At 49.2% G+C, this 27,001-nt stretch overlaps 1 protein-coding gene across 2 annotated transcripts in view; it reads left to right on the top strand.

The window, feature by feature from the left end:
• Positions 1 to 2,434: 2,434 nt before the first annotated feature.
• Positions 2,435 to 27,001, top strand: part of VASH2 (vasohibin 2) — a 36,634-nt gene continuing 12,067 nt past the window's right edge. The window contains exons 1-4 of one of the 2 annotated variants that reach the window (XM_050893751.1): positions 2,435 to 2,766; positions 8,052 to 8,140; positions 10,486 to 10,542; positions 19,306 to 19,380. In XM_050893751.1, coding sequence (XP_050749708.1) covers positions 2,686 to 2,766; positions 8,052 to 8,140; positions 10,486 to 10,542; positions 19,306 to 19,380 — 302 coding nt within the window. In that variant the 5' untranslated portion in view covers positions 2,435 to 2,685. The remainder of the gene's footprint in view (positions 2,767 to 8,051; positions 8,141 to 10,485; positions 10,543 to 19,305; positions 19,381 to 27,001) is intronic. The other variant, XM_050893752.1, reaches the window with a different exon arrangement.

Below are 27,001 nucleotides of genomic sequence, written 5' to 3'. Positions count from 1 at the left end.
TTGCCTGTTTCAACAGTGAACAAGGCTCTGGGACATATGTGACTGCCAGTTTGTGTATCAGCATCCTTGATGATGACTTTCTGCTGCACAATCCCAGCGCTCCAGGCTCTGTCACACGCAGCGTGCCCTTGGGCTGCTCACACATGGCTACCACCTGCACAGTCCCATTAGTCCTAAGATCCAGGTCTGAATGATTTTCAAGCTTTCCCCTGGCTGTGCTCCAGTGAACTTGCAGACTTTCTCAGCCTCCCTTTCCTCGTGCTGCCTTGCTGGAGCCTCCCTTTGCTCCTCGAGAGCCCTCTCCTCCGTGACTGCAGCCATCTGCAGCCTATTTGGGTCTCTGTGCTTCATCAGCTCCCATCTGGAGCTCATCTCGGTGCTTTTACATCTTGCTGATGTGCAGCCTCATCTGTGCTCCAGGAGAGAGGGGCTGCGCTTCCCCTTGGATCCTGCTCCAAAACCCAGCGAGGGGGTGCAGATCACCTCTGGCCAGCATGGGCTCACATTTGCCCTCCAGTGGCAGTGTTCGCCTGATCATTAGGGAAATGCAGGACATAGTGGAGAGGGTGAAGACTTGACAGCAGCTCTAAACTCGCTCTGACCTTTTCTTCTCTCCCCCAGATTGTGTCACCATTTACACACTGAGCCCCCACGTTCAGCTCGGGGGGCTCCCTAGACCAAAGTCTCCTGGGCTGAAAACTGACACTGGGCAAGCTGTGTAAGCCGAAGCCCTTGGTTTGCTTTAGCTGATGGAACAGCCTTTCTCTGGCCTCCCTTACGTTAAACCTCCTGATGAGATTCAGGCATACCATGCGGCCAGGATGCGGCAGGGAAGGTTACTGGTAGGACTCACAGAGACGTCAACTCCTGCGGAGAGCGATTAGCAACTCAACATACACCTGTGGCTCCCAGGAGCCTTCAGGAAGCTGATTAGGGCACTGGAGAGATTTATTTATGGTGAGAGATGAAAATGAGTACCTGCAGCTGCTGAGGAGATGCACAGGTACATGCCCAGCCTGGCTGGGAGTAGGGGAGATCAGAGTGGTGACAGTATCCGAGTGCATAGGCAGGGGATGGGAACGACATTTTTCAGACTATTATTTATTTCTGATGGGGAGTCACCTCCAGCTCTAGGAGTTGTATTAGGTTGACACTGTTCTGCTTGATATAAAGAGCTAAAAAACCCCCTCCGAGCATGGAAATAAGCATCAGGGAACTGAGCCGAGTGGTGGAGATGGCAGCAGCAGCCAGGGAGTCGTCTGCCCAGGAGGTGCTGCAAGGCCACCGACATGTCTGGGCAAAGCCCTGGGGGAGACATGGGTTCGCCCTTGCTCTCATATACAGCTCCATCACACTGGGCACAGGCAGAGGAGGACTAGACGCTGTTGTTTCTGTGGTGGTAGCAGTGCTTGCAGACGTGTGAGGCAGGTACCTCTGACTGCTGCAGGGGACCAAGGCAGGATATTGCTGCTGTGCGTACCCCTGAGTAATGGGCTGCGCTCCGAGTCATGGACCACTCCGTCAGCCCTCTGGCAGTCTGTGTGGCAGCAAAACATGCAAAGAAAGGCCGCACTGTGACTACCCTCCCTCCTACTCAGGGGCACCTGATGCTCCCACTACTAGGGCAGGAAATATTCCACTGGAGGACAAGCATCACGCTGTGAGCCGTCTGTGGCAAAGGGAGGCTGCGGGCTGCGATGAGACCGCAGCCACTCATCCCTGCGGTGGGACTCCCCCAGGTCTGGGGCGCTCCTTTGCCCACTGGACAGAAGAGCCTTGCAGCCTTTCTCAGCAGCCCTCGCCTTCGAGCTGGGATCTCGCTGCCATCCCCATAACACTGAATGTTTAACAATGAATTTTCCAACTCTGTTAGGAAGAATGGAACAGTCCAGCTCTCTTCAATGAAGAGTTTGATCTTCAGGCGGCCCTCACGCAGCGGGGGCCGGGACGCACGGCACGGCGGGCCGGGAGCCACAGCCCCACGCCGGGCGGCTGCGGGAGAAGGGGCTCGGCCTGCGCCTCCTGGCTCCGGTGATCCGGGCCCCCCGGCAGGGGGCGCCTCGCGTCAGCGTCTCCGCCAGTCACGGCTCGTCCCGCCCCCCGAGCTCCGCCCCTCTTTGTTGCAGCCGCCAATAGGAGCGCGCCGAGGGCAGGCGGGCGGCCGGTAGCGTGGTAACGCGGCGGCATGGAGCGCGGCGCGGGGCGCGCCCCCAGCGCGGCTGGGGCCGGGGCGAGCGGGGCCGGGCCGGGGCGCCCGGGACGAGCGAGCTGCCGTGCCGGGGGCCGGGCGGGCGCCCGCCGCTAGGGAGGGGGCTGTCCCCGCGCCCAGCCTCCTCCGCACGCACGTAATACATATACACACATATATATTACATATATAGAGAGAGGGCCCGGGCGGCGGCGAAGCCGCGGGGCACCTCCCGACAGCGGTCCCCGCGGCGCGCCCGGGCTCGGGCATGGCCGCGGGGCCATGACGGGCGCGGCGGCGGGCGGCGGCGGCCCCAGGAGCACCCGCCGTGCGGCGGTCGGCAAGGCGGGGGGCCGGTCGCGGAGCGCCCAGCCGCGGGCGGCGGCGGCGGCGGCGGGAGCGGCGGCGGCTCGGAGGAGGAGGAGCAGCGGGACGGCGGGTCGCTCTTCCTGGTGAACAAGAGCGGCTTCCCCCTGGACGGGCAGACCTGGGAGCGGATGTGGGGGCACGTGGAGCGGGTGCACCCCGACGGCGGCGCCGTGGCGGCGGCCATCCGGAGCGCCGCCCGCCTGGCTCGGGTAAGGCGAAGCCCCCGTGTGTCCCCCCCCCTTAAAAAAAAGAGAGGCTGCCACAAAGCCCAAACCCAGACATCTTGCGGCTGCCGAGCTTTGTGGGCGTCGAGGGGACGGGGGAGCAGAGGGGCTGGGCGGGAGGGCGTCGCGCCTCAGCCCTGGGGATGCTCTCGGCCCCTGCGAGGGGCAGCAAAGGGAAAGCTGGAGCGCCTGCTGCTTGCAAATACACAAAAGGGGTAGGGGGCGTGTGCCGCGGGATGCTTAGGAGCGGGAGTTGTTGTCTCGGGAAACAAGTAGAAAGAAAATTATTTTTTTATCTTGGGGAAGAAAAAGCGGAAATCAAGAATTAAAAGAAATCTTCAGGGACTGAATGAAGTGCTTTGTGCAATTTAAAGCACATTTTGCTCAGCTCTTTGGAACACAGGCATTTCCTAAAACACAGCCTTGCTTCTGAAATGTAGTAAGGGATTTAAAACTCAGGCATTTCATTTCCAGTACATGGAAAGATTCCAAATGCTTTTGTCTTGTGCGTTCCTCGGTACAAGCTCCAGACAGTTCTGCCTGACCCAAGTCTTTTTCCTCCAGCCAGCAAATAAAATGTTGTTGTCTGCTGATGTTCCAAGGCTTCTCACCACTGCGCTGCATTACTGATCACAATGTCTTTAATGTTGTCAGCTTTGGCAGACTTTGAGCTTGATTTCCTCCTCCCACCAAGCAGCATTAATCTGAGCTGACCGCTGAAGTCAGTGTGTTGATTCGTACCCCTCTCCATGCTGGGGTGAGATGGTTGGGCTGGTGTTGTCACGGTCCTGGTTGTCAGTGATATGTATGTTTGTTCTTTACGTGGGGTAGAAAGGAAAAATTCTGTGCATGGAGCAGCTGAAAGTATATTGAGTAGGGCCGTCTTGCGAAGGCGCTTGTCAAATAAGATGCAGGCTGAAAAGGCCTTTCATCTCTCTTCTGCAATGTTTAGTTCAGCGTAAGTGCAAAAGGGGCAGTCTCTTTCTCTCCGTTCCCCTGCTTCCCTTGTGCTGGCATCAGCCTTTGTTTGGATGGGGGAGCAGATCCAGCTAAAGAATAATCTGGTTATGCTGGGTTTGTTTGCGGTTCCTTGGTGTGGTTCATCTCATATTTGCACAAGTGCTTGAGGTAGAAATGAAGGGGCAGGGAGAGGGCAGAACTTCTCATTTCAGCAGCATGACCAGCTTACATTAGTCTAAACGGCCTGCAGATCTGTTTGGAGACGGCAAAGCACACACTGGACTTGTTTTCCTTCCCTTACTTCCCAGCTCCAAAGCACGTAACTTTTACTGGAGATACCCATAGTGACTGACAAAGCATCTGGTGAGAGACATGCCAATGGCTCCAATGTGCCGGCATGCTGCCTGCCGGAATGCCCCAGAGAGCATCGCCCATGGCTTCTTCCTCAGTGCCGAAGCGTAAGGCTCACTTGGTTTGGCATGTGCTGAAGCTGAGTAGGAGGAAAAATGTTTTGAAATCTGCTTGGCTAAATCATTTGATGTAAGTTACTAGTGGCTGATCAGTGGAGGGTGCTGTAAGAGTTGTCCTGCGTTCCTCCAGCACTGTCTGGCAGCAAATGCCCTGTCGCAGTGATTAACTTCTTCAAGGGGAGAAGGGCCTGGTGTCCCCTGTGACTAACTAGCTCTTGCTGGCTAAGCCTGGGACCTCTGGGGTCAGCGGGTAGTTTGAGGACCACCTGGTCCTTATTAAGGCCAACACAGCTCAGGTGAGCAGATGAAGGTTAGGAGCAGGTTTGTTTGCTACAAAGTGGTAGTGGGTTGCTAAAGCTGTGATGGTAATTTCTGGGTCAGAGTAGGAATGTGAGGGCAGAGTTGTTCCTTAAATGATGGTACAGCTTTTTTAATTGGCTTGTGCTGCTGGGTATGTGGTGCCCTGCAAAAGACCAGGTAGTGCTGATTAGGAGCGACGAGAGAAACTTGTGCTTGTGAGAAGACGGTTTGTGATCCACTTGCATTGGTAGTTGGTGGAGGCTGAGCGAGTGGTGTGTGCAACTGCTCCATTTTTGCATCTGATCTGTTCTTAATCCCTAGCGATGGGAGAGAGTTTTCATCCCCTCCCCAAGAAACTCCACTTGATTGCTCTAATCATTGTGATATTAGTGTCAGCGATCTTGCACGCAGGGCGGTAAGTAGCTTCTTACTGCATTGGCGAGGTTGTCCTTACTGAACAAATGCAAACTGCAGGGATGCAGGGCTGTACCTCTCCCAGTAGGAAGAGTCCTCACGAAAAGCTGGCTTGTCTGCAAGGGGGGCAATTTTGGAACCTGAAGGGTCCCTTGATTGCAACCCCCACCTCTGACTTTTGGCTTGAGCTCTGGGAAGGGTACGGGCTCCCAGTTTGGAAGGGCTGTGCAATCCTTTACGTGGCCTGTGATCTTGGAGATACTTGTAGATCTTAATGAATTAAACCTCTCACCAGCTTTGAGGGCTCTAGCCTGCCAGCTTCATCCGTGCTAAGTAACAGCGTACTTGCAGGGCAAGCTAGCAGAAAATGACTTTCTGGTCATTAAATGAGACACAGTGGAGTCGGGCAAGACGAGTTTCACACAGGATGTCTGTGGTGAACTGAGACTACAGCATTTCCAGCCACAGGATGACAGTCTCCAGCTCTGCCACAAGGTCTTGCACTGCAGCAGCTCTGCTGTCTCTGGAGCTGCCGCTGCTTGGAAATACTGATACAGGGTCAAGGCCTTTCATCTGCCTGGTCTCTGCATTTCACTTGCTTTATAAATTCATCGTCTGTAGTGCTGTGTCTGCGTTTCCTCTTGGCGGCTCTGGCTTCCCGCTACGAACCCTCGCCAGCTTCTGGCTGCTGCACTGGGATGTGCACCGGTAGCTGGAGGGCTGCAGCCTCAACCACAGCAACATCACACTTTCCTTTGCTTGTGGTATCGTGCAGCCCTGGCTTCTGCTCTGTGCTGGCTGGGCGCCCAGGATCAGTGCTCCTGCAGCTGGGGCAGGAATCTGGGGGGAAAAAATGGGTTTTGTTTTGAGGGAGTAGGAGCGGCAGGTGGCTCTCTGCTGCCTGGCCTGGTTGGTGGCATGTGCTGTGTTCTGCTCGCCCGGCACTGGAAGGAGGAGAGCAGTGCGCCATCCTGCACGAGGGAAGACCGATGGCCGCTTCTCCCTCGTTGCCTGAGATCTGGAGGGGCTTGGGCCTCCTGGCTCGGCAGGCCTGCTGAGGTAACTTTGACAGGTGATGGGAGATGCGTCAGCCATTGGGAAAACCCTGGTTCTCTTTACCCGAGCGTGCCCCGGTGGCTGACACAATCATCCTCCACCTCGGAGATGGGGAAGCACCTCGCCTGGAGGTCCAAACCTGACGCCCATGGTGAGGGTGGCCGCTGTGGGTTACGGCGAGGGCTGTGTCCCTCCGCGCTGTCCTGTCCCACAGCTGGGTGAGGGCAGGGACCTCCATTTTATGGAGGGGTGGGAAAGGGATGCTGTCCCCCTGCTGCTCTGCAGCAGCCAGGCCTCTCGCTGGCTGGGACTCCCATTGCCTTGGCATGTCGTGTTGTGTAAGTGCAATGCGTGCACTTAGAGTTTCTTTATCTTTGAAGAAAAAGCATGTTTGTATCGGAGCAGAAATGACTGCTCCTGGAAGCATTTGACAGGCCTGCCTTAATTCCCTCTTTCAGCCGCTTGCTGCTCCCGAAACTCGAGCCCTGTCTGGTGCATTGAGTCCAGGCCTGCCTTAGTGCCAGGAGGGACAGGTGCGTAATTCGTCCAGATCAAAGGGACCAAGGGCGGAAGGAACTTGTGAAGCCAAAAAATTGCCTCTACTGAAGAGCTTAGGTGTGGAAATTGCGATTAAGAAGCACTAATGAGTCTTGCTCATAACTCCCACTCGTGAGGAGAGGAAACCCGTGGGCGCATGCACGCGTGCCGGTTGTCTCCTATGTGGCGCTGGGGATGGCGGCAGCGAGCTGGAGGCCTGGCCATCTGTCTGCTTGCCACTTAAAATACGTTTCTGTGTGCCAGTAATGTAGGAGTCTCTGTTTTGATTTTTTTCCCTTCTCTGAGATGTATTTACTATTTGACTGTAGTAACTAGCTACATGTAGTAAATGCTGGGTTTTGGTCATCTTGGGATTATCAGTGCTTGCTCTCTGAAAGCAAACGCACAATCCCTTCCATCTTAGTGGAGGTGGGAACTGGAGAGGAAGGTCTGTGTGGCGGAGATGGTCCCATACTGCCTGAACTTGCTTTTCTGATCTGTAATTGATGACTTGAGGTGTATTTAGAACAGTGATATCTCACTTTATGATCTTCAAACTATTGTAATGGTGTCGTGGGCCCACAGACACTGCATGCTTTCCTTTGCGCCTTGCGTCACGGCTGCCCAAGTTGCTGGTTCCTGAATTTGGGTCTGCATTAATATTTAAATAAACTGTTTCCTCCACTATGTTTGTGAGAATTGTACTAACTTCTTTTTAGCCATGCTACCCTCTAACATCTGCTGATCCTGTATTTTGCAGTGTTGCCACTAAAATAAGGGGACTTGGGACAAGGCCGTGCCCCTTTCCTGCATGGTTACAGGCTCAGGAGCCATGTAGCTGTGGGGATTAAATATGGATTGAGGGCCCGGCTTCTTAAAGTGCTTAGGCACAAGCAGATGTCTTATGGGATTTTGGAAAAATCCCATTACGTTGCCAGTCTATATCTTTAAGTGTCTTAATATCATTAAATATCTGGGTCCCAGGTGGTCTTCTAGGTACCATGCACTCCCTGCCCAGCATGTGTGCTGCTGACACACAGCAGATGGGAAATTATGCAGCCCGGGATCCTTGTCTCCTTTTATCTTTCTCTTGTGGTAGAGGAAACCAAAAATTAGACTTGAAATGGCTTCTTGGGGGAGGGAGGAGAGCAGAGCCAGCGCTGGGACTCTGCTCATCCAAACTGCCCTGTGCTAGAGGGGGAAAAAAGGGAAGCGTTGGCCTTCTGCACTGGACTGCCTGCCCACGTAGGGTGGTGTTTGAGGGACAGGGGTGGCTGCGATGAGCAGTCTGCTGTGGCGAGGGCCTGCCCTGGCCTCTCCACGCCAGCAGGGATGTGGCTGGCTCTGGTGCATGGGCAGCCCCTGTTGTCAGCGGGATGACTTTGCCCGATGCTTGAGTTCACGTGGGGTTTAAGCCATCTGTGCTGCCGCGTTGCATTGCACTAAGTGCATGCTGCTGCCCAAGTAAATCACTTATCCGCTCTGCAGGTAGCGGTTAACTGTCTAACCTCTTTATCTTTTTTTTGTGTCCAGCCCTCAGTGCCACCAGTGCCAAACTACAAGCTCTCCATGTCAATCCCCGAATGGCTCCAGGCAATACAGACCTACATGAAGATGCTGCAGTATCCTTCTCCAGTGTGTGGTCTCCGGGGAGAAGGCTGGCTTGTGCCCAGCGTGAATTAACAGGGGCTTTACCGAAGCACTAGCTTGGTTGTGAGGGCTTGGGATCATTCGGGGGTGAAAGCATGCCTCCAAGGATTTGTGATAGCACCTGCAGCACTGAGCTTGTCACAGCAATCCTCTGGGAGATGTAATTAACTTTAAATGATACTGAAGAATTTAACTGAAGTGACGTTGGTGGGAGTCAAAATGCTTATTTTGAAGTTGGTTTATGAGGATATTATGATTGGATCGTGATGCCTGGAGAAATAATATGGCATCTTGTCATAAAGCAACTCGGGGAGAACCGGTGTTGTAGCAAACCCTTTCTCCCTCTGCCCTGGCAGCCCCTGCGGGCTCTCTGAGGACTGCCTATGTGCTCAGCTTGCATGGAGTGCTTGTCTTCGGGGTGAGGGGCACAAGCAGCTGTCCTGACCCTGAGATGGGCAGTCTTGCCCGTGACACAGGAACTGACCAAAGGAATCCCCCCTTCCAGATGTCCCACCTTGCTTGGGGGGTTCATCAGAGATGTACACATCTCTCCAGCCTCCCTATCTCTGCCTTATGCCTAATGCCTGACTGTTTCCATTGCTGACAGATAATGTTAGAGGAGATGGTTGCTGGCCCAGACGCTGCTCTTCTCTCTGTTTTCCTCTTCTAAACTCTCCCTTTTTGTGTGTGTATGTGTGTGGGGGAGGGAAGCAGTGGGGATGAGGAATGAATGTAAAGTCCTGGTAAGGATTAAGAAAGGATATGGATGGCAGCTGGAAGAGCATCCAAAAATAGCAGGCGTGGTTAGCCTGCTGGGGAGTAGTGGTTAAGATCAAGGCGGCAGCAGGAGTTGGAGCCGCAGCAGCTGCCATGGGGAGGGAGGCTGGGGCCAGCCTGCTCTGCAGGGGCATGGTGCATTTCTCTTTTGCGTGTTGGCCATTTGGGCAGGACGAGAGGCTCGCTGCTAAGTGGGGTTGTTCCAGAGAGGAGACCACGGAGCTCCAAAAACTATGTATTTCCTGCCCCCCGGTTTTCAAATCCTGCACTCTGCTACGTAGCAGGAGCAGGCCTTAGGCACGGGGTTTGGATCTGAGTTCAAAAAAGCTTCAAAGTGGGCTGGGGAACAGGGTCTGGGCTTCCTTTGAGGGCTAAAAGAGGCTGTATGCTTTGTTCAGAGCACTCTGAAAGGGCCTCATGAATTAGATTCTGAAGGTAGAAGGGAAGCAAAGCCTCATTCCTGGAGAACTCTGAACTCTAACTGAATTCAGTTCAGAGCATCCTGGTGCAAGCTGGAGTTTTTATTTAGACCATGGTTATATACAGCCAGCAGCTGTGCTATTTATGCCTCGCAAGGTACCCTTTGCCTCCACGAGGTCACCTGTTTCTGCCCTGGTATCACCACCACAATTTTGCTGGCATGAATGTTCTCGTGGCCATGCTGGGAACAAGGCTGGGGAACAGATTCAACTGGAAAAATAACCTAGCAAAAGTAAGTGGATGGTGTGATTTTTAATTTTTTGTTGTTGTTTGGTTTTTTTGTTTTACTGGACAGATTGGTTTCTTGATCTGATTTACTGCATTTACTGCTTGAACAGCTATGCTCAAGGAGCAAGGAAGAGGCTGCTGCTGCTGCTGCTGCTGCTGCATGGTAGCTTGCACTCCTAGGCAAGTGATGCTGAGGTTTGGTTGATGGGTGACTGCTGGCATCCTTTGTGATGAACTTTCCTCCCATGCTCATAGCATTAACTAATGTTCTTGAGTTGCACTTAGCTGGTTATTTCCATTTCAAGTGCATTGTATTTTTTAGAGAATGATTTATATTTCCTAGGTGTAAATGGATGCACCTGCTGTGCTTTTGGTTTACAGGTCATACATGAGCTATGTGGCTGACTGAGTTAAAAACTTATAAAGGAAATAAGTTCTTTCAAACCATGAATGATGTTAGTTGGTTGGAGTAGACTATAAAAGCTTTCTCTTGCCCAAATGGGAGACTTTTTTTCAAACTTGTTACCTAATAGCGAGTGGGACCTAAAGGAAAAGAGAATTCATAACCTTCAAATGCCAAATTTAAGTGTCGTTTTAGACAAACAACCTTTTTGCTTGACTCTCCACCTAATGCTGGTTAATATGTCATATAAAAAGACAAGTGAAAAAATTGCTTTATTTCACATGCCAGAGTTTCATCTCTGTTGAGAGTCAATGGCTTTTACGTATTGCTTTGTTTCAACAGGAAATCAGAACTGAAATTCACCTTTTGAGCATTGTTATTTTATTGTTTGACTGTTCAAGTTACTGTCCTTTAACAGATGAAATTCAGATACAATCACACAGGAACACAGTTCTTCGAGATTAGAAAAACCAGACCTCTAAGTGGGTAAGTGTCTCTGGAAGTGGTCTAGTGCTCTTGTCCCACATCATGCCAGCTGATCACCTTGGGCGTTTACGGACTGTAGCACCATGACATGGGAGGGCTGTCTCTTCCGTGCCACGGCTCCTCTGGCAGGGCCAAAACTGTGTATGTTGCTGCCTTTGCAAGGAGGGTCCCAGCTTGCTGCCAGGTGGCGAACGGACCCATCGAGAGCCAACGAGTGGAAGGGCTGGTCTTGCTCAGCAGCTGCGTGGGAGCTGCATAGCTGCAGGCCAAAGCTGAACGCACAGGGCTGGGAAAACTCCCAGTTCTTGCTTGTTGGTGTTAGGTTGGGAGGGCTGGGCTGTTTTTATGGAAACTATGTAAGTCTTGATATTCTGGTTGTGCTGTAATGCCCTTTGCTGATGGTAGGAAGAGATCAGCCGCACAAAATACTGCAGGAATTTAGACGTCTTGGGCACAGTCCTTTCCCCTGGAGGATCACAATGGACCATTTAAGTTGTGGCTGTGCTTCTCCTATTGCCGCTCATCTTGCTGTTCCTTCCACATGGTGGACTCATGCGCTGGTTGGGATGACTTGTGCAATACAAGTACAAATATGTGCGCAGGGAGCCTGGCAACAGAGAGCTGGGATCCCTTGCATGTAAGAACTGCATTATACTTAGGACAGTTCTTTAATAGGAACCAGTAAATTAGCAGGTTAGGGCGGGAAGCGATGTTGACAATATTGTGCTTTTATTTTAGGGTGGAATTTAGATAAGCAGAATATAATTACTCCTGTAGACTGGCCTGTCTCTAGCTCTCCCCAGCTGTCTGTCATTAATCTAATGGTCCATCACTGTAAATTCCAGTTCCCATCCCAGCTCTGCACTTTAGGTTTTCATCTTGCTGACAGCAATCTGTCCCACTTCCTTTCTCTAAGTAATGTTCACTGCACTGGTGGAACTAGTTTAGAAGAAATCTTGTGCCTTGAATGATAGATGGGTTTACAGAAGCTTAAACCAATTTTCAGGCTGGTCACTCATTTTTAAATGTGTTCCATTACTTTTTTCCAAGGAAGTGGAGGATGGAAATTAATTGTGCTCAGCACTCACCACTTGAAAGGTCGGCGTCCTCCTGGGCTGGATGAAAGCCTGGCTTATGAGGATGGTACTCTTTCCTGGAAGGGAACCAATATAGTGCTCACAGCTGGAGGTGTACCTGGGGCTTTGGATCCTCTCTTAAGTGGTGCCATTTCCTCTGTTTACCTGCCTTAGTGTTTGCTTGGGGACTCGTGTCTGACTTCTCCTTGTCCTGTTGCTGTTAGGACTTCTGTGAGTGACTTGGTATGTGGTGGCAGGACTTCTGCAGAGTTAAGGAGAGTGCCCCTGGAAATGGTCCAAGCCCTTGGGGCAGCTGCTGCCAGCTTGCTAGACACAGTTGCCTGCACCTGGTGTAGGCTGGACTTGCACAGTGTTAATTCCTAAGACCTGTGCTGCTTTGCTCTTTGACCTGATGGACGGGAGTGCTAGGAGTAGTAGAGCTGTTAGGAGCACGCTTAGCTGCCCAGATCCTGTCGTACTGCAGTGGGGCTCGAGCGCTTGCCCTGTCTTGGTTTCTCCAACTTTGAGAAGGGGAATAATGCGTTGATCGCCCTGTAATGTTGAGGTGTCCCTGAAGGCTTTCCTTTCCTTCATCTGAGGTGCGTGGCTGTTCATAACAGCTGAGGATATCTGCTCTTGCAGTTGTCCTTGGCTATTTGTTCTCCTGCTGCCAGGCCAGTTTTCATCAGAGCTGAAAAATTGCCCACACCTGCAAGTTTTTTCCTGGGAGGTGTGCTCCACTTTGCAAGTAATCTGCTTCCAGTGTGGTGACAACAGGCATCTTGTGCTGAGGCGACAAGTGCTGCTCTGAGGAAGTTTCTGTGGTGTGAAAGGCCTCGCTTGCTGCAAGACAAAGTTTGTATTTGCAAGCTGAACAGGCAAGATGCTGAGCGCCTCCAATTGCCACCGGCTCTTGAAAGTTGAGGCTGTTCCCAGAGCTATGATTTATTAATATTAAACATATTGCTTATTTCATAATATGAGGGCTCAAAGCTAATGAAAGTATTATGAGATCTTTGGCAGCCTCTTTTCAAGAGAGCAGTGGCTGGACACAAAGACACTGAGCACTAGATGGAAATTGAATATTCATAAATTCATGTGAAAGTGTCCTAAAGCAGCTGGGGCATATTAATGAGTTTTTCTGTTATGGAGGAAGGACTAGATATTATAGAGATTTACTGTCAGCATTGGTGTGATGCATGAGAAAATAAAAATGCGTGGCTGCGCTTAGGAAGAAGAGCATAAATTATCTATAGGAACTCATAACATTAAGGGACACAGGCTTGCTATAATTCAGTATTTACAATCTCTCTCAAGAAAAAGTCACTGTTAGCTATCAACTTACTTCTAGACTGCCAGATGCCCTGTGCATTTGTCTAGACTACAGATAACACTTTTGAAAATGTTAGATTTCTGTTAGGATAGCTGTGTGAGTCGGGGTGGTAGAGATGTGATCCTGCAAACTGTGTGTGGTGTTCCTGTTGTACTGGCAAACGGTGTCTGAAAATGTGTCTGTGTCTAACCTTGCCCGAGTTTGCTGTATTCGCACAAAATCCAGATTCACAGGTGTAGCTACATCCACCGTAGGAGTGCTTTGCTAATAGAGTATACAGTTATCCTGACCCAGGACAGTGTCCTTCACATAAGCTTCGTGATGTACCCTTTTGTACTAGGTAGGTAAAGGGCACCCTGTGGAGTTCAGCTCTACTGATCCATGGTAGGTGTGTATGCATGCGATACGAGTGTTTCAGACACCGATAGGGCTGGTTTTCCTTCTCCCATACAGGTTTATGCTGGCAAAACCTATATTACAGCTTTTGTCGGTACAACCGGTCTGATAAAAAATGGTACCTTTAACTGAAATAGCCACTCTTTAAAAATTCCAAGCTTAGATCATGTAAGAGGTTTAGCAAAAAAAACTGTATTTCTGGATATCTAGTAATATCCGTAACTGGGAATTCAATGCCAACAAGCTTTTATTACTGGCTTTACAAGGAGCAATAAGCCCTCTGCAAGCTTCTGTTCTAGAATGCAGGCATGAGCCACAATGAGGAACAAATATCTTTGTCCTCCACAGAGTATCTGGGGAGGGTGTAGATAGGTGCGGTATTGTGCTGTTCCCTCCAGTTAAGTGCCAGCTGATCAGTGGGACCTATGACTGAAGCAGAAACTGATGTTTGCGTAGGTTCTGGGGCTTTGAGAAATTACAGCTCAGAAGCTGCTCTGTGAAGATGGAGAGACATTCAGTGACTGCAGATATGATGGATAATCAATTGCAATAAAAGAGTGCGATAGAAGCAGTCACGTGGGAACGATGCAACCAAATAACAGCAAAGGGGAGGCATGGAAAATAATACTGTTTCAACACACCATGTTATTAAGGAACCCTGATGGGGCTGTAAAGACAAATGGGCTCATACCATTTCCAGACAATAGACTGCAGAAGGCATTTGAACATCTGCTTCTCTCTCGCACAAAGGGAGAATGTTACAGATACGATGCTATGTTCAGCATGTGGTAGAAGTGCTTTTGCCATTGAAACAAACTGGTTTTGAGAAGATTCACGAGAGCAGTAGCTGCTCTGCTGTTTTATATCCTTTTACTCCTGTTGATGCCTTTCACTTCTCTCTTGGCTTCACTGGGAAGAATAAAACTGCCAGAAGCCTTAGAAAAACTTGGGAGAGGGAGATTTTTATGGACCTCATGCAAGTACAGGGGCCTGGGGAAGGAGAAGTTTGTGGAAAATGTGCTGGAGGATCTCACTAATACAAATTTTATTGAAGTCTGTAGGAGTCTTTCTGGTGAAGGTAATGGGCAACCTTTCCTCCTAAGCATGGTCATCTCTGAAGTGACTCTAGCGTGATGGGTGCCAGCTGGTAAGATCCTCCAGTTTTGGGCATGCTAAAAGGTTTGAAGCTTTTTCTAACCTGTGTATGAAATCAGGTGCCCTAGTGAAAAATCTGGGAGCAAAAGGAATTCATGGTTCGCACAAGACGTCTGCAGACGCTGCCATTTTAAACAGAAAACATCCTAAAGAGGCAAAACCAACTCCTCTACGGGACCTCTCTTACTGCAGAAAGCAAGGGAGATAATCCAGGTGGGCTCCTGAAAACACTGAAAGAAATTTGAGTCAATTAACAAGGAAATATCACCATCTGCCAAGGACTAGATCTCGAGGGAAGAGCATGCAGCCTGTTCCTGTTGGCTAAATTTGTGACAGGCAGAAGTGTTCACCGTGGTCTGGAATAGAGATCTGCCTGGCAGACTTTAGATAGTGGTGTAAATGCCGCAAAGAAGGAAGCTGCATGATGCTTATTTTTGATTGTAGCCATCTCCCTCAAGTTACTGGAAGAGATGGGCTGCCCCCATGCTCACTGGGGTCTATGGAGAGGGTGGCTTTCGGCTGGTTCCCAGCTATCTGTGATATGAGATTGTAAAGTACTGTATTAGCCATATATGTGGAATCTTTTCAGATAACTGGAAAGATTTAAAGAAAATCCCAGAAACAAACCCTGCTCAGGCAGGGAATCGAAATGCTTGATGCTGTTTTTTAATTCTTTTCTGCCTTCCTTAAATCTTCATTCACAAGTTTAACTGTGCAGACTTTCTGGTCATGATTAACATCTGAGACAGTTTGGTAAGAATTTAGGAGTGAAAGAAAATAAGGAAAGGACAAGTCAAAGAGCGCTTGTAATGAGTTATTTTCAAATGAGCTGGATGCTCCGTCATTTGTCTAGATCACTTAGAGAACTGACAAGCAACCTCCAGACCATTAATACTTCTGTTAGAGAGTGTGGGGAGGATGGGTGCTCTTGTTGGAAACTGTGTAAGGCAAAGATACCAGCCTTTAAAAAAAAAAAAAAAAAGGGAAAAGATAAGTCTAGGAACTTTTTGAGTTAATTTGCAGTTTCAGGGTAAGTGATAGGCAACGTGAATTTAGTTTGGCACAGTTTGTTTCTGATAATTTTTTTCTATGAAGAGTGTAAAAGCTTTTGTCAATCACGGAGAAGTTGTGGATGTGATAACTCTTCGCTTTAGTATGGCTTTTGGCAGCCTCCAGATAAGGCAGGGACCTCGAGTCTAAATAAAACTATTTAAGATAAGGACACAACTTGGTGAAAAGCAGTGCTTAGAAAGTGGTACTTAACCAGTAGCTTGCTCTTGCCTAGCAGAGTTTGTCAGTTGAGGTGTGCAATCTCTGTCCCAGGTCAATGTTTTTTCATTAATGGTATGGATAAGACTAATTGTTTGCTAATAGATGTGCTTTGTGATCCAGGGACAAGGCTTTGCAAGGTGGAATTGGGATTCAGAGTGGTCTTGAAGGGTGAGAGAGAGCTGGGCTGGAACAGGAGGTAATTTAGTAAGGGCAAATGCAGAGGAGGGTTTTGGGAATAGCCAGCTGTGGGGAATACACAGTGGAGAATGAAAGGCTAGTTTTGCAAAGAAGGAGCTGATCTTAAAAACAAAACCAAACCCCAACACCGCCCCCCCCATTTGGTGTGGGTCAACAGGGAAAAAGCCAACAGCACACTGGGTTGGTTGCAAAAATATACTGAAAGTTGGATTCAGAAGGAAATTGGTCTGTTTGTATTGTGGTGTGGTGGGCTTAGCTGAAGGACTGTGAAATGCAAGTCAGTTGAAGAGAGTCCAAAAGAAACGCAACAAACGTTGCCCAAGGTCTCGAAAACATGACCTAAGGGGGAAGCTTTGGGGTGAGAGAGGGAGGGATTAAAAAAAAACAAAAAAAAAAATTGTGTCTGCTTTCTAATGTTTACAGAGGAGAGGGTAGATTACAGCCTGTTGCATATACAAATGTCTGTTGCAAGAGGAGAGATAATAAATGGTCTCCATGCCCACTGTGGATAGCAGAAATAGCTTCTGATCTAAATTGCAAAAAAGGAAAGATTTAGTTTAAACATTATGGGGCCTTCTCAGATGCAAGGTTAAGTATAGGATAGATTAGCTGGTGGGTTCCCAGGCCTTTGAGAAACCAGTTAAAAGTGGGTTGGAAAATTATCTGTGAGGAGTGATTTAGATTTGGCTTATGTTACCTTGGGCAGAGCGGTGGCTTGGGGATTCTCAAAAGGCTCTGCTTCCAATGCAGACACAGGGTTTAAGGCCATACTTTGTCTCAAGCTTGTTGAAAGCAGAAGGAAAACTCTCAGTGGCTACTGAACTGGGTCATCCGCATAAATCGTGTGGTCTGTGCTGTAAACGCAGAGAAAAAAAACCTGTTTGCAGAGTACTCCCCAGGACTCTGGGATGGGTGTATGTGAGGGTGCGACCTGCCCTGTGGGTGCAGATGGATGCCCGTTCGCTGATGATTGGTGATGCCTCCTGAGCGATGCTCCCCTTGCACAGATCCTCATCACCGTCACCGTCTGGAGGCCGTGGCAGTCTCTGAGCTGCCAGGTCCTGGGTGGCTGCTCCTGGACCCGGGTGCTTTGAGCAGGAGGTGGGACAGGAGGCCTTCCCAGGGTCCCTTCTGAGCCCAGCTATCTGATGATGCTATGCAAAGGGAAGGGAGGGCTGCTGCTAGCCTCAGAAGGGATAGCTGCGGTACCCATGCACTAGCAGGCAGCGTATTTTTAAGCAAGCAAAATGCCTTTCCTGTTCAATTTAAATCTGTCTTAACCATATAGCGTCCTGGAGAGCTGTGCTTCGGAACCAACGCGTATGTGGCTTGCAAACAGAGTGCATGTTAAATAGAACTTGGTATTTAAATAGTGTGAGTGTTGCTGTGACAGGTAAGTAGGTGGTAATTTGACTGCTCATTTAGGCCAATTACTTTGAAGACTCCCTCCCTGGCTGTGGAGCCATTAGTGTTATCTCCATGCTGACAACACCTTGAAATCATGACAGCAGTGAGCTTATAAAACCACATGTTAGGAGACCTGATGCTGCACATGGTGACGAGGCAGCTCCAGTGCGGTTACTGTGTTTGCCTGCTGGCAGCAGAGGCAGCGTAGGTGTAGACCTGAGGACGAGATGCTGGCTCTGTCCCTCAGACCCTGTTAACCAGGCATACACCACATTAAATGGCTTGAAGCTGAACAGCTTTACAACTTGAGCTTTTTCCTGCTTCTGATGCACATTCATAATCAGCTGTGACTTTTTTTTTTTTTAACTCCTCTGGAGTTAGAAGATAGGAAATTCAGTGGATCATCTTGTTCATGGATACCTCCCATGCATCGTCCGCATGCAATACTTCTCTGGATGGAGACGGGGCTTTGCAGCGGCTAGTGCTGCGACCAGCACTGAGGAGCCACTGTGGGGGATGAAGGGGCCCCATTGTGCACCCTCGCCGGAGCTGCTCTGTGCTTCCAGCAGTGGGGTTTCTGTGGCTGATTGTGAGCGTGTAGGAGGCAGGCTAACTCTAATTTGTCTTCTGTGCTGCAGGCAGAGTGTAAAGGGCGGTTGTTTACAAATGAAAAGATAATTTCTAACTTGGATAAATGGGACACGGAATGGCTGTGACAGGCTATATTAGTGGTGGAAGCTGTATTGCCATTTGCACTCAATACAAGGTTTTAAATGCATGAGGTGGGTGAATTAGTGGGAAAAACAGACTCTGGTTTCAGATGCATCTTTTCATCATCTTCTCTAACACAAATATTTTTATCATTTAATGTTGTGTTTTCTTAGAGTAGGGATCTGTTTACAAAGCTCTTCTCAGGGAAAGAATATGAATAGAGAAGACTTTCAAAATAGAAGTCATCCTTTGGTTTGGTTTTTAGCCTTTTTTTTTTTGTGTGTGTGTCATTGAATGTGACTCTTCTGACCTTTTTTAAATCTCCTTCCAGTATTTTTTTTTTAACTGTCCAGGATTTCAGGACCCGCTTGTGGAAGCAGTTAGGATACCTACTTGGTTGACGGTGCGGTATCAGTCTGGCACAACAGCTTTCTCAGTTGAGCTGGGATTAGGTTGCTTGTTTCTCATCACAGTATTGTCCCTGTCAGATTACTCTAAAGATAGAGTCCAGATTGTAACTAAACTTTGTGAACTTGCAAGATCCTGGGCATGCATAGTTTCCTGCACTCCTGCAGGAGATCCTATGTTTTTTACCACTTTCCCAGTCCACAGGAGGTGGGGAGCAGCAGCAAGATGATAGCTCAGCTTGCAGTGGTGTGGAGCTTTCTGCAGAGCAAGCTTCAGTAAAAAGGCATTAAGTTCTGGTCTGCACCTATAGCTATAGGCTCAAGGAGGCATTTGTGGCTTTCAGGGGGCCGTCATGTAACCATCCTCTCTCCCGTTTTTTCCAGGCTTATTTTGAAAATAAGCTAAACTTGGTCCTGCTGTGGGAGCTTGCATGATTGCCAGCTTTTGCAGCTCAGCAGGGCTTTGTGTAACAGTCTGAACTGATGCTCATGGAGTTGCTGGGAGAGGCAGAGAGGACTGCATTCCTCCAATCCATCTTCAGAGGCTGGAAGGCACTGGGATGCCAAACACCCTTTCTTTTTTTTTTTTTTTTTTTTTTTTTTTTTTTTTTTTCCTCCCTCCCTTCCCTCAGTTGTGCTCAAGAAGCCAACAGGGCTCTGGCAAGTCGATGAAGAGGAGAATCAAGTTCACCATCACTTGCTGAGATAAGAACTAGAGGCACCTGGCTCTTGGTGTATGAGAGAACTCTTTGATTCCTGTCAACTGCTCCAACTGAAAGGACTGAAAATGTTTTTGTTTCTGTCCTAGGTTAATGGAGACAGCAAAAGAAATGACCAGAGAGTCCTTACCTATCAAATGCCTTGAAGCAGTTATCCTGGGGATGTATCCTTTCACATGCCTGTGACTTTTTCCACTGCAGCGCTGTTTAATATATTGCCCTTCCCGGATGGTGTTTGAGGTGGTCACAGCCAGAGGTGAGTGCCAGCAGATCGAGGAACTGCCATGGTATTGATCAACAAGTTGCCGAATTGCCTAGGCTTGTCGGTAGGAGTTTGGATGCCATGTGCCCAGTTCACAAGCGTCATGCTCTGGCCGTGCTGACTTTGCCTCCTGCCCTGGTAATCTGCATAATGTCAGGATCTGACCCAAAGTGCCCAGATAAGTATAAATCTACGCAATCTCTGTTTTCTTCGTTAATATTTCTCTGCTGGTTATTGTTGGAGCTTGGTAACACCTGAGGAACGCAGGTTCTGTCCTATGTTTGTCTAATGTTTACATGGCAAAGTCACGTTAGTTTTTGTCTCTCAGCCCACAGCTGTGCTTTGTGCAGAAACGTGTATTATAGTTAAGCATTTAAGCTTTACCTTAACATAATGCTTGCTTCCTATTCAGTCTCAGAAAAAACCCAAGAATATTTTCATTTAGAGACTGACTCGCTTCTTGACCCTCTTGTGCTGTCACTGATAAATCAACCTGCATCATCCTAAAACACTAGAGGAGGGCAAGGCAGGGTTACAGGAATAATTGTATGCTGGAGACGTCTTACCACAACTGATCAAGTTTGATTTAAAACAAAAACCCAACCAAAAATAACAGGCATGTCTCTGCAGCGTTTTCCTTGATACTGCTGCCCCCTCTCGTGGGAGAAGGAGCCGGCAGAGCCCGGCTGGTAGTGCCCAGTGTTGGCTCATGAGAGGGGATGGCTGTTGTGGGGGTGGGAAGGGGTCGTGGGCTGAGCAAGTGTGTGCTGTACAAGACTCATTGTTGGATGCAGTCCCCGCTGTGCTAGGCGGCCTGTGGTGTGCACTGGGGGCTGCTTGTGGCTGCGCTCGGCTCCCCATGCGTCAGGGATAGGCTTCAGGTCTGAGTCTGAAAGGTGGCTCTGGCTGACGGGGCTTCCCCTGCAAATGCTGGCAGGGTCTGCATGCAGCTAGAGAGATGGGGGTCCTGGGGGCTTGATGTCAGCAAGAGACTCAAACCGATGCCCTCCCAGAAACAGAAATGATGTCAGTGGATCTGTTGTGCTTGCCCTTGTGTTAGGGTTGTGTCCCAAACTATTTGGGGAACAAAGGGATGGGGGAAATAATCCGCAGGTGGAGTTGATGCTGCTCTGCAGTACTGATAAGTGTCAGTGTGGCTTCTAGTGCTGTATTTCTAGCACTGAACTGATTAATCCACATACCACACGAGCAGAGGGTGATTAGTGGTGTACAGATGACCATGATAACCTAAAATTATTCTTGCTGATCTAAAACTTTTGACTGTTTTATTTTAATTTGGAAAGAGGGTTTTTTTCTGCTTGCCTCAAACCTGACTTTTGTTCAATTTTTTTTTTTTGGAGCGGCAGGGGAAGCAAAATAGTTGAAAGCTATGGTTTATACTATTTGGTGTCATCTGAAGTTCCTTTGGACTTTTAAGATTTGGATGAATCTTTCTGTCTCTAGATGCTACTTTAAAAAAAAATTATGGACAACTTTTTTTTAATTGAGAAGGCTTAGGCAGGGGAGGGTATGGGACAGGCCTGTCTTCTTATGACTTCTACTTGCTGTCCCCTTGTGAGAACAGGGGCTATCTGCTGGGGTGGTGGTGCAGTAACAGATGTGTTAAAGTTTAAAAGATCCATGCAATATAAAACCTAAGTATTTTGCCTGAGGTGTGGGTACACAAAGAGTGTAGCAGTGGTGAGTGGATGGGCCGTCTAAATATGTGTGCTTTGAAAGTGGCCGGTACGAAGCCTGTGCCCAAGCAGAACCTCATGGTGCCGTGCTGCATGTGCACCACGTGCGTTTTTGGGAGGCATCTTTGTAACAGCACGTGGGGAAGTTTGCTGATTTTTTTTCTCAGCCGTGAGATTTTGATCTGCAGCATTGCCCTCTGGATGCAGACATGGCGAGGCCAGCAGCTGCGACTTGCTTTCCAAGGTCAGGCGGTTACCAGCTAAGAGATGCGCTTACCCTCTCCTGAGTGTCAAGCCAATGTCTTCACATATGCCTGAGACGAGCATTCCTGCATGTGTGTGTTAACCTCTGGTTCCCTTCTCTGTCTCTGGAAATAAGGCACTGCTTGTAATTTGTGTGCTGGCAGGTTTTTGCAGTGTTGCTTGGATACCGAAAAGAGCACAGCCCACTACAGCGGACCCTTGGCACGAGCCTTCATTCAAAGGCCGACTTGCACGCAGCAGCTTAGCAAGATGTCATTTTAATTGAGCTGCTTGCTGGCTCGTGCAGTTGCCTTTTACTGTGCAACTTCTTATAAAACGCTTCTGTAATCCCTCTTGGTGCAGAATTAAGTTTTGCATAATTGCCTTCACGCTAGATCTTGCAACGTTTTTATAGGGCTATGAGTTAAAATACTGAGCTACCCTGACTGCACGCACCAAGGGAGCAGCTGCTGTGAGATGACTGAAAGCTCGTACATATCTTCCAGTATTATTTTGCAGCAGTCTGCACAGCTCTTCTTCTCTGTGTAGCTGTCTGAACTGGCTTCGTATCTCTCTGCTTACATGGTCTGCTTGTCAGTGCCTAACCAGAGGCATTCCTCCTGCTGTCTTCCCTAGGGCATTTCTCAGTTTAGTTGTAAATCAACTGAGTAATGGTGTGTTCAGCCCATTCTTTCTGAGCAAGGATCCAAACGACTTGTGCTCAAGAAAGGGAATAGTAAACCACAAAGTGCCCAGGGAATTTTATCCATGCTGTATTCGCTTTATTAAAATGGGGAGAGCAAAATATCAGAGGCGAGAGGGAAGTGGCACGGTGCATCCACCCTCGGGGAGTCTTGCAGAGTGTGTCTGTGTTGGGTGAACGTAACTCACTCCTGTTGCCTTCAGTGTGCCTCTCCCAGTTCATGCAAGGTAACGGTCAGACCCATGCAGTGTATTAGAGCTCCCTCTGTCCAATAATGTCATTAAACGAGGAAGAGGAGAGTGGAAGTGCCTCAGGAGGGAGAAATTATTTAATAGCTTCTGCACTATAGCTTCTGTGCATTTAATCAGTGGATGATGTTTATCACTGCTGGAGACCTGGGCCCATCCTACTCCTCCTGCCTAGCAGGTTCATCCCTGGGCTGGGAGCGAGTGTTTTCAGTAAGGGGGAGAGTTTCTTGCAGTCGTTGAAGGATATTGATGTCCCTGCAGTGCCCCTCTTTGCCTCCTGCATGCTTGTCCACAGCTCGACCCACTCGCTAACTGAAATACGGGCAAGGAGGGTCCTGCTGAATATCTGCAGCCCCTCTGGTAGCCAGGAAGAGCTGGGACAGAGCTTTTAATTGCTTCCATTGTCACGGTCTAATCTTAAGCTAGTCAGCTCAGACTGCAGCCGGGCACTGGAGAACAGGCGCCTCACAACGAGGGATGCCGGCCTGGCAGTCCAACTTTGGGAGGCTGAGCCAGCTGCTCGACCCATTTCTTTGTGGGCACGGGAGCTGCCAGGGGGAACCTGGGCTCTCTGTGCAGACGACATCCAGATGTGGGCTTGGTAGCACTCTACCTCACAGTAAGCAATCCCAAACCTGGGATCTCAGCACTCCTGGAGCCTGTGGGAAATGCCGTCTGACTCCAGGCTGTGGTTAGAAACTTCTCCAAGTGTTTACTGCTGGTGGTCGGAGGCCCTCTGACATTGCGAGCAGTTGCTTGGTTGCTCAGGAAAAATAGCTCTTCTGTTTTTACTGAAGCCTTATCTGACAGTTTTGAAGCGTTAGGTTTATTTTCCTCCTGCTCCACCTCCTCACTCTGAGCTAGCGGCTTCAGCATTGCTAGCGTAAATAAAGCTGCCTCCTCACTCCTCTCAGCCTGCTCTCATCCCCTCCAGCTTGCTTGTGCCCTGTGGCACAGCCTGCCACGATGGCTCAGCGCGCCTGCTCATGCTTCCCCAGCCCTTGCGAGCGGCAGGAGAGGAGGGGACCAGACACCCTGTGGTTTTCTGTGCTCATCTCGACCAAACTTCAGCAAAAACCAGCCTTGCTGGGCTCTAAGACATGAAGCACTGCAATATCATCTTGTCTGAGTTAAATAAGGGAGAATTTCAAACTAATAAATAACAAAGTGATTAGCACAAGCAGTGCAATGGGCACTCATTTGCTCGATATCAGGTTCATCTGGCTTTGCCGTTTTTGTCTTTGGTTTGCAAGGCAGAGTGGGATTTGTAGCGGAGACACCAGAAGGTGTCAGGCGTGATGCTGTGTCTTCCTGCAGCTCGAGGAGAACCACTTGCGAGTCTGGGCACTGGGACAGCCAGGTGCTTAAACCCACTTGGGCATCAGCGTTGGTGGGCTGGTCTGGTCAAACAGTTGATGCCGGCACTTATATCTGAAACCTGAGCATGTCTTGGTTTGTTTCAAGCTGCTGCGGGCTCTGCAGGGCCTTGGTGTGCTGTCTTATGTTTAGGCTTTTTTCCTTCGAGGCTCTGAGGAGGGGGGGTCTCCCCACGTCCCCTGTCCCTGGGCGTCTGTGCGGGTCTGGGTCCCTTTTGGTGCTGCAGGGAGGGGGCATGGTGCAGGGATGGCACTCGTCTCCTCACCTGCCACTAGTGCACCCCTTGGACAGTTGCTGCCTGTCAGCTTGGCAAAGGCACCAGGTTTTTTTCCTCCAGCTAAACTCCTGTTGAAGCTGGTTTAGACGCAGGTGGGCTGAGGTCCTCACAGTGTGTCCCCTCACCTCCTCTACAGCTCAGTGCGGTTCCTAGCGGTGGTGGGAAAACTGCTGGTGGCAAGTAACTGGAGCTCACCTAGCCATGGGGAGCCAGCTGCTGTCTGGCAGGTGCTATGAGCTCCTAAGACCTCTTTCCAGAAATGTTTGAAGCCTGGAGCCACAGTGCTGGCACATGGAAAGATCCTGCTCTGATTATTTATTAATTAGATTAAAAAAAAAAAAAAAAGAGCAAAAGAGAACATTTTTTCTAAAAGTTGCTGCTGGCAAATAAACAAGGTGAAGGACTTCAGGTCTGTCTTCTGGCTGGGAACTGCTCTGTGCTCTGCAGTGGGGGCATCTGTGTAGGGAGGGTTCTGTACTGGGAGGGAAGATGCTGGGACTTCTTTGTGGGACGTTTTTGATATTGGAGTTCACCAAGAGGTGGAGGAAAAAAAAAACCCAAACCCCAAACCACAGAAGGGCATTAGTTGAGTCACTGTGTGAGCGTGCAGATTTAAAGAAAACCCATCCAGATGCTTTCTGCTCAAGAGTTTTAAAACTAAGGGGTTGATGCAGCTAACGCGTTAACTAATTCTCCCCTTTTCTTTTGAACTGACTAAGGATGCTACTCCTCATTTGCCCCACTGCCCAGGAAGATCCAGGTGGTGGCCAGAGTGCAGGTTTTGTGTCCCAAGTCTTGCTTGTATTTGAGTCTGGGATCTGAATGTCTCCCAAGTATCCAGGCTAGGTTGTGCGTGAGCCTGGGTGGTGAAGGCAATGGGACTGTGGGAAGCACAACAACCTGTGGCTCAGAGGATGGTGTGCTTGTGTCGACTTGCAGATCCATAGGAGCTGCATGCTGGCATGGGAAATCTGGCCCTTTCTGCAGGCTGCTAGCAGTATTGGTGTGCTCAAGAAAGCCTACTTGTTAAGAACCATACTGTTTTACCCCAATGGCCTGTCGCCCCCAGAGCGTGTTGTATGCTTTGGGCCCAATTCTCACGCTCCTTTGACCCAAACCTGTCTCTTTCAAAATCAGCCCCCGGGGATACAAGAGCAGAATTCAAAATTTGCCTAATACGCGCAGCCTTGGCTGGCAAGCGTTAGGGTCTCTGTGGGGTGGAAGAAATTGAGGTTGAAGGACTAGTATGAGGCTGCAGAAGAGCTGAGAGTCAGGGTGGGCAGGGTTTGGGAATCTCCGAGGGATGGGGACATGCCGTACCAACCCATTCCTGTGAGACCCTGGTGGAGCTACAGGTATTGTCCTTGTGCATTTCCTGGGTGTGGGGGAAGAGGAGGAATGTTGGGGCAAGAGGTGGCCAGCCAGAAGATTAGTGTCCCTCTTGTGTGATCTCCAAGGAGATCAGCATCCCTCAGTGCTGTTTTTCTGCTGCTTTGATTTACACGAAGACCTGGGATCGGGAGGCCACCGGGCTTTTGTTGCAGCTTGCTTTTGCCCTCTCCTGCTCTGTGCTGCTTCTCTATTGTGGCACATAATTTACTCCCTGACTCTCCATCCTGCAGTTACAGTCCCAGCTCAAAAGTGTGATTACAGCTGTGGCATTGCTGTGTCGTTGCCTTTTGTTTGCCACAATACAGCTCTCCTTGGGCAGAGCAGAAAGGAAAAGAAATAATAATGATGCATGGATGGAGGGGAAGATCTGATGTGCCTTTCCAGCCCATTTGCTGTGTATTTCATCTCGGGTGGGGACTCTCATTAACTAGTCACTCAGCAGAAGCAACCTGTACCTAAAGGTTAATTTCCGCAGCGGTTGTTGCTGGATTATTTGATGGTGGGTAATTTCTGTCCTCAAAAGATTCTTTTACTCCTACCTAGTATTTAATGAGATTAAATTGCAACTTCTCTGAGACCTCGTGGCAGAAGTGTGTACGTGTGGCAGGTGGCCACCAAAGCTTTGTGTGGACTTAATAGAAAGGCACTTGGGGAGCAGATAGAAAACCCTTTCATAATGAGGGGGAAAAATAGTGGCGGTGTTTGAAAGCTTCATAGGTGTTAATAAAAGATAACTGCTTTTTCAGTTACACAGAATGATAAATACAATGGGCTTCTGCAAGAATCTGTCTGTAGGACACAAATTATTGTAACATGACTTTGATGTACACAGGATGCTCCTTTTAAGGCCTGGAGCAAGGTGACCTTTTAAATGAGGTGACTGTGGGCTGAATTTTCCAGTTGATGTAACAGCGCTCGGTGCCATTCTGACCTTGCAGTGTATTTATAATCTTTAACTCTACCGATAGTGTGGGGTTTTTCTTGGAGAAGCTAGTTCCTAATGCAAGTGATCTAGCGAGACCACTGAAGGCAACAGAGCTATTTCTGTTCCGTGTCAGTGTAGTTGATATCGGTGTGAGCTTTGACAGTTGCTGCAGGGTGTTTGTGTTTGATGTAGGGGGGCAGCAGATGGGCAGAGGTGGGTGCACGTAGCCTTGGTTGGGCGAGGGGTTGTGTGCGCGGTACAGAGGTCTGTGTTCTGCTTTGCATGCTTGTCCAGACTTACTGTTGTACAGATACTGAAGTGCACCAGGAGCTGGGCCCATAGTGTTGTCCATTCCTATACTCTAATACATTTTCTTCAGACTGCTAAAGCTGATGACATCTAGCACTGAAGGCAATTAAATATGTTTGACATTGAACTGAAAAGCTTCCCTGTGGCTGTTCTGAAAGACTTTTGCCAATGTGTTTTTCTTGCATTTTTTTTGTACAGAGGTTTAACTCCTTGCTCTTGACCTCAGATTCTGGGCAGTTCACAAATCTCTTACTAGTTGGTTTCTGCATTCACCTGGAGGGCAAAAGTTTGAATATGTGAAATTCAGCAAGCGTCACGTGGGTGAAATATCCCCTTGAGAAAATGCTTTAGA

The sequence above is a fragment of the Gymnogyps californianus genome, chromosome 3, assembly GCF_018139145.2.
Source record: "Gymnogyps californianus isolate 813 chromosome 3, ASM1813914v2, whole genome shotgun sequence".
Taxonomy (NCBI): Eukaryota; Metazoa; Chordata; class Aves; order Accipitriformes; family Cathartidae; genus Gymnogyps; species Gymnogyps californianus.
Note: the sequence above shows the minus strand (reverse complement) of the source record. Positions and strands in the feature narration are given on the sequence as shown.